This window comes from Gastrolobium bilobum, unplaced genomic scaffold, assembly GCF_033153095.1.
Source record: "Gastrolobium bilobum isolate Gb01-03AN ecotype WA unplaced genomic scaffold, APGP_CSIRO_Gbil_v1 utg168953, whole genome shotgun sequence".
Taxonomy (NCBI): Eukaryota; Viridiplantae; Streptophyta; class Magnoliopsida; order Fabales; family Fabaceae; genus Gastrolobium; species Gastrolobium bilobum.
The window spans coordinates 33973-41574 of record NW_026898017.1 but is presented as its reverse complement, the minus strand read 5'-3'; the positions used below and the strand labels follow the sequence as shown (position 1 = coordinate 41574).

The 7602-nt window shown below is 38.0% G+C and overlaps 1 protein-coding gene across 1 annotated transcript; it reads right to left on the bottom strand.

Annotated features, from left to right (window-relative positions):
- Positions 1-4189: 4189 nt before the first annotated feature.
- LOC133312270 (rust resistance kinase Lr10-like) lies at positions 4190-6327 on the bottom strand. Its single transcript, XM_061513446.1, has 2 exons — positions 5514-6327; positions 4190-5436 (listed from the first exon to the last, which is right to left on the bottom strand). Exons 1-2 carry the CDS (start codon positions 6184-6186, stop codon positions 4325-4327), a joined length of 1785 nt encoding a protein of 594 aa, XP_061369430.1. The 5' UTR covers positions 6187-6327; the 3' UTR covers positions 4190-4324.
- Positions 6328-7602: the final 1275 nt, after the last annotated feature.

Sequence of the window (7602 nt, the reverse complement as noted above, 5' to 3'; positions counted from 1 at the left end):
AGACACACATGCCTAAATTGTGGACTCAATTATGATTGTGTGATTGGTTATGTCTAGTGATTAAAGACTGAGCTATGCATAGATTGCTAAAAGATGATAAGTTGTGTGCAATGACCTTTCCATGGAAGTGGTAGTATTACCTCCATGAGGATAGTATCCTATGAGATAGAGAATTCTCATTAAAGGTCTAGTTTGAGGAGAACTTCCCTTGGAGTTAGCCTTCGGGACCTCCTTGTGGTCAGATACCTAAGAGAAACAGCCCATAGCGGATCTCTCTTGGAAGTTCCATCAGATGAGATTTTATGTATGAGGTTATTAGTAGGACCGCAGAAGGTCAGGGTTAAATATCAAGTGAATAGGTATGACCCTTGAGGAAAATGAAAGATAAAAGTGCTTGAACATATTAGTATCACCTAATTATAAAACATAGATTGAATCATGAATGAAACATTCCATCTTATGATAAGATGATGAGGAAAAGAGGAACTGATTAATAGGGTAACTTCGGGAACACAAGAAGAGTTCTCCGATACATCCATAGATGATTGAATGAGTGGTTTTGTCGATTTTGAGGACAAAATCGTTAAAAAGGTGGGTGAATATAATACCCCAAACTTAAGCATTTAATTGATTAATTTTAATTAAATAATTAAGCATGTTTTAGTGAGTAAAATTAAGTATAAGGCTTAATTAAATGAATCTGAGTCACTTGGAGTTAAAAAGTGTACTCAGTGGAAATTAAGGGGTATAAATGGGTACAGGCAAAAGTGCCCAAAATATAAAAATAAAAATGAAAATATTCCTAGAATAGTATTCCAGACTTTTGGGTAAAGTTTGGTAATTAATGTAGTTGAATAGATAGATGAACCAATACCCACATAAGCCACTTAACATAAGTTAAGTGACCAAAGCTACTAAAAGAGCCCCATTTTCCCACCCAACCCGTCGAGCAAACAGAGGAGAAGAAGAAGAAGAAGAAGAAGAAGAAAGGGAGGGAGAAGAAGAGAGAGAGGAGGGAGGAAACCTTGACCGTTTTGAGTGATTCAAAAGCCTAAATCGCTTAGAATCTCGCCCTCTTTCATAATCCTAGCTTAGTTTTGAGTAGGGAACATTGTGGAGAGAGATATTGCCTCTCAAAAATTCGGCCCTTTGTGAGATTTTGGGGTTTTGGGAATTTCTACCTCCATGGGAGCTTGAGGAACGCTCCTTGCTTGGTTGTGCAACCATTGGTGGTAAGATTCTACCCCTTGAACCTTATTTTCATGGAAAATTGCATGAGTTAGGGTTTATGAATAGTGTTTTAGGGTTTTTATGAAATGTTGAGTAGATTGGCTATGTTCAAGGAAGAATGAGGCTTAGAGTATGTTGTGAAAAATGCTAGGAATGACATTTAATCGGTAGAAATGAGTTTATAGTGTTATTTTAGTATGCTTTGATGTTTGGAGAAATCTAGGCTTGGAACTATGGATTTCCTTGCATTGTTAGCATTGTTTGATTGTATTCCTTGTGTTGATAGGATTGAGGCAAGAGGACCAAGTGGTGTGACCAACCCTTGGGGTTGTGTGCAATTGAGGAAAGCTCAAGAGAAAGGTAAACCTTTGAACCTTGGGGTTGATCCCATTGAGTGTTCCACCATACTCCATTGAGTAGAAATGGTTTATGAGATGTGATATGTAATTATGATAGTAATTGTATGCTCATGCATTGATTCATGCATTGATACATGTTATGATTGATTGATGATTATTGGTTGATGTTTGATTGTTTAAGAGTAATTGAGGAATGGTTATAGAAGTAGCAATAATGAATGAGGTAATGGTTGAGGATTGTGATTGAGGTTGTGAGTGATAGTATTATGATGAGGATGATTGGTAGGGACTTCCCTTGGAAACAGCCCTATGTGGATCTCCATGTGGTTAGAGCCTAAGAGGAACAGCCCTATGTGGATCCCTCTTGGAGGTTCCTAGATTGAGGAAAGGACTTCCCTTGGAAACAGCCCTAGGTGGATCTCCATGTGGTAAGAGCCTAAGAGAAACAGCCCTTTGAGGATCTCTCTTGGAATAGATTGAGGAAAGGACTTCCCTTGGAAACAGCCCTATGTGGATCTCCATGTGGTAAGAGCCTAAGAGAAACAACCCTTAGTGGATCTCTCTTGGAAGTCCATGTGATGCTTGTGGATAAGAATGTGTTAAGCTATTATGATTATGTGTATATCGAAAGTGAACCTTAGGGTGGAGTGATCTCCAAGGACCTCTGGTTTACTGTGATATATTCGTATATCTAACCCCGTGTTATGGGGCATCATTTCAGGTACTGATAGAGGTGAGGTTGATCGAGGCAAGAAGCATGAGTAGATTGTACCTGATAGCTGGACATGTTGAGTTGCATGCCATTTAGCATTGCTATATGTATATTTTGATGCCACATGATGTATTTTGGAGGACTTAGTGCATGATCATTGTAGTAGTAATGGGTATCTGATACATGGTTACTTGCTTTGATCATGTTCCTTTTGTAGTTAAGTCCTTTGGCATGTATATGAGATTTGTAATTAAGACATGATGTAATATTGTAAGTAATGAAGATATTTGTGTATGATGCTTACTGTAAGTTAAATGCATGAATGTATTTTATGTATTGGACATGTTGAGCTGGAAAGTCAATTAGGTACCTTGTGCTAAGTTGGGAATTGTTGAGAAAACAAAGGTTATGCTGCCCAAATTTTAGTACAAGCCATGAGGAAAAGGGCATGCATGTCCCTTTAGATGTGTTTGTATTATGCAAGAACTAAGGACCATTTATGGAGAGGAATTTATATGATAGATTTGGACCGTGGTGTATGTATGGAAGTTGTAGATATTTTTCTTAGCTTTCCATAGAGACCAATGTTGTGTAAATTGGACAAGTACAACTCTAGTTAGAGGTAAAATACTAAGAATTGGTGAAACCTTCAGAGCTTTGGCGCACCTGGCGCCAAACTTGGCGCACCGCGCGCCATAGTGCTTCGGAGCTTCTGTTTCGTAGCGCAAATCGCGCCGGCGTTGGCGCAAATCGCGCCGGGATCACCAGCTGGCGCACCTGGCGCCAACCTTGGCGTCTCCAGCGCCATATGGATCGAGAGCTTCTGTTTCGTTGGCGCCCGCCGCGCCACAGCTGGCGCCGGTCGCGCCGGGATTTGAGCGCGATTTGAACCCACGCGTAGCTAAAGAAGAGATCTAAAATATAGTAGAAGTTGTGAAATAAATAAGAAGTAAATTAATGGTTTAAAAATGGAATGAGAACATGATGTTAAGCTTGGTTTATCTGATTCCGCAAGGTAATATGGTTATGATCACGCAATTGGATATTTTAAATTCGGCGTCGTTTTAAAAAGAAAAATTCATCCGGATTTTTAATTGAGCCAATGTGATTGTAACTGCGCTTAATATCATAATGCGATGTTAACAAACCGGTTCTAGAACGGGGTGTTACAATAGAAGATCCACATCTGGGTATTATGTATTCGTTGGAGGTAACTTGGTTTCATGGAAAAGCAAGAAACAAAGTGTACTTGCCAGATCAAGTGCTGAAGCAGAATATCGCTCCATGGCCACAGCCACCTGTGAACTCATCTGGTTAAAACGACTACTAAAGGAACTCAAGTTTGGAGACATTGACTCAGCATCTCCCATTTGTGATAATCAAGTTGCTTTACATATTGCTTCCAATCCAGTGTTTCATGAAAGGACCAAGCACATTGAAGTAGACTATCATTTTGTCAGAGAAAAAGTCCTCTCAGGAGAAATAGTCACTAGTTTTGTTAACTCAACTGATCAATTAGCTGATGTATTCACAAAGTCTTTGAGGGGGCCTAGGATAGATCACTTATGTAACAAGCTTGGTGCATATGATCTATATGCTCCAGCTTGAAAGGAAGTGTTGTGAATATTAGTTTAGAATAGTAGTTTACTAGTCTCACATCATGTATATCTCTTTATACTTCCTTTTTTTCAGTTATATTGTAGACTCTCCGCTGTGTAGTCAAGACACATGGATTACTCACAACCTCTCGGGTCCTGATATTTAACAAACACAATTACAACAACTGGAATCAGAGGAAGAAAGAATTTCATGCTGCAACTCGGCACTAATTCGATTAAATAAGCGGTCTCCTATTCAGACCTGAACTCAAAACTAAAATTCACAAGTATGATCCTAGAAGCATTTAAGAAAAATACAAGTACATTGATAAGCTTATATGGGTAATGGACTAATAGTGCTGGCATCGATCTTAGAACTTCCATAAAGCATAGATTAAATTTGATGAATCTAAAAGTGATCTCATTTACTGTATTTCAGGAATAACTTCCAACTCGAAATTCAGATGTCTTGCAGGAATAACAGCATTTGTTCTAGCAGAACCAGTAGAATCAAAAGGAGTAGGAGGTGCCATTAGCTTGTCTCCCTCCCCTTCAAGCATTTGTACCACAGTTTTGATGGATGGACGGTCCACTGGGTTCCACTGAATGCACCAAAGTCCCACAATGGCAAGTTTCTTTGCAATTTTAACATCTCCCTCATCCTCAATATCAACTTGTACGTCTCTGCTTTCAAGCAAATTATGGATCCATTCCGGATATAGAACTTGGAAGGTTTCCTCGGCCGATACATTTGTATTCTTTCTTCCTCCAACCATCTCCAGCAGCAACATTCCATAGCTGTATATGTCAGACTTATAAGACACATTACCAAAGTTTCTTGAGAAAACTTCAGGGGCAATGTAGCCCAAGGTTCCTCTAGCTGCAGTCATAGATACAGTGCTCTGATTTTTGGGACACAACTTGGCAAGTCCAAAATCAGTAATTTTAGGAGAAAAGTGGTCGTCTAGTAGCACATTGTGGGGATTGATGTCAAAGTGAAGTATTCTATGATCACAACCTAGGTGGAGATACTCAAGTCCTTTGGCAACACCAACAGCAATTTGTTGCAACTTCACCCAACCAAGGAAAACATCCTTGTTATCTGGTGGAGCTAAGAAATTCTGCAGAGAACCATTGGGAAAGAAATCATAGACAAGAGCACGGTGGAAACCATCAGCACAGAATCCAAGCAAGCGAACAACATTGACATGATGAATTTTTCCCATGGTTCCAACTTCATTTATGAAATCCTTCCCATCTACCTGTGTGTCATTGAGTATCTTCACAGCAACAAGAATCTCTTGCGAAAGCATGCCTTTGAAAACTGCTCCATGAGCTCCTTCCCCTAAGCTTTCCTTAAAACCATTTGTGATTCTCTTAATATCAGCATAAGTGAATCTCGTAGGCTTCATTGCCCTATAATCCTCCAAGAATCTTTCAATCCTAGTCTGGTCTTCTCCCTTCATCTTATAATAGCGATAAACGCGAAACAATGCAATGACCAATAGCAGCAAAAGCATTGACCCAATTATTGCCCCTGTTCATTTTTCTTCTGTCAGACAAAATAACAAACAGAACAGAAAGAAAAACGACAGGCAAGGATGTTTTCCATACCTGCGGAAATTAGTACAACAGTTGATGTTGGAAGTGTGTTTGTTCGGCAAATGAAACATTCAGTTTCACCTTTGGTACCATTCTTCCATTTACATTTCTGCCCTCGTGCTTCACAGTAACTACAGTTTGGATTAAACCATTCCATAAACAAAGTGTTCTTGGAATCATCACTCAACTGCCAATCGACGGAAAGAACATCACTGACCTTGGTGCAAGATATTATCTCAGGATCAATGAAGTCATCGTCAGATCCAAGTTGCAAAATAGGGCAGGACATTGAATTGCTGCAATGGAAGAAGGAAACATTACGCAGGCCAGATGATTGGAATTGGAATGGAGAAATTGATGAGTTTCCAAGTGTTAAAAGCTGACTAGAAAGACAACTTTGAGGGTTATAGATTTCAATTTGTTGGGATTTGTAATCTATGTCTTTGACAAACAATTTTACCGGAACAGTAGGTATCTCCAGCACTGTCTCGTATTTATCAGTACATGATAGATCAAACCCAGTAGGATAACCGGTTGTGTGATTCAACTTGCTATTTCTGAGATAAAATGGAAATTGAATATGAACGCTTCCACAGTTATCTGTGCACTGATTCTTGCCTTTCACGGTGTTACCTAGAATAAACAGCATAGTCAAGAGAAGTGAAAATTTTAGAGAAGTGGGCATTGTGATATAGGTTGCAAGGTAGAAATGGTTTGCAGGGTGAGGTTGTTATGGAAACGGTGTCTTTAAAGTGTGCACATGTTGAACATTGACGATAGCCGCCGCGTGTAGTGGCAACTACAACTTTGCGTTTACACTTTACAAGACGGAAAGAATCGGGAAAGAGTCAAAAGGAAAAAAGGGATATGACAAAACATAAATAAATGCAGTGATGGCCACATGAATATTGATGAAAGGCTGTGAAATTCGTTCAAATTTCAGAGCTTGATCTGGTAACGCGTTTTAGTCAGTATTGTGGTATACGTAGGGGTGTAAATAGGCTAGGTTTTGGCCATCATGGTCCAAGCTTACGTCAAAAAAAAATTCAGTCTATCTGACCTAATGGCCTATTAAAGATTTTATTTATAGGCCAAGCCCGGCCAATTTTCAAAAATAAGAAAGTCTGACATGCCTACAGGCCTTGTAAGCCTCCCACTATATATACTAAACAAAAAAAAAAATTTGTATAGAGAAAAAAAAGTTTCATTCATGCATACACTAGTACTTCTCATAAGAAAGAAATGTCAAACAAGAAAGAGTCAATATAATACCTCAGTTCTAGCATGTATATCATAGAGGAATAGAGTCAAAGAAATGGGAAAAATAAGAAAAATACAATTACTAGATGCTGAAATAAAATCTACAATAGAATACCATTCATCTAAAAATTCTTAAACCACTGTCAAGACAAGGGAAAGAAGAGTATTATTGAAAGATCTTCATCAGTAACATCATAATCCAGCAAGGTACTCATTGCTCCATGTTATTAAGCTGCAACAGCATGTAAAATTTGGAGACATTAGACAAGTTTTCCTTTCATAAAATAAAATAGCACAAAAAGTAAGAGATATTAATATTTGGTACTTTGTGTCTTTGCCACATAAAATAAATATTATTTTATTATTTTATTTTAATAAATTAAATAGGCCAGCCTACAAGGCTGTAGGCCGGGCTTGACAAAATAGGCCTATAGTCTATTTATTAAAAAAGTTTTTTTATAAGCTTAAGTCTACTCTACTTTTCTGAAAGGTCGGATCTGGGCTGGGCTCAATGTAGGCCGGGCTGGGCCAGCCTGGCCCATTTACACCCCAACGTACACGGATCAATTTTTCTCAAATCTTCCCTAGTTCCCTTCACTCTATCTCTAGACATTTGTAAATGTAGACAATAGGTTTGCTTGACCTTTTTTTTTATTCAAAAGTTGTTTTTTTTAAAAAAAAAAAATTACTTTTTGTTTTTAGCTCATTTAGATGTTTGCTTTTAAAAAAAAATATAAATCACAAAAAAAACTAATTTTTTTTTTTTCAGAAGCTAGAAATTTTAACTTATAAGAAAAGTAAAAGTCAAATATTTTTTTCAAAAACTAAAAATTTTTCTTTT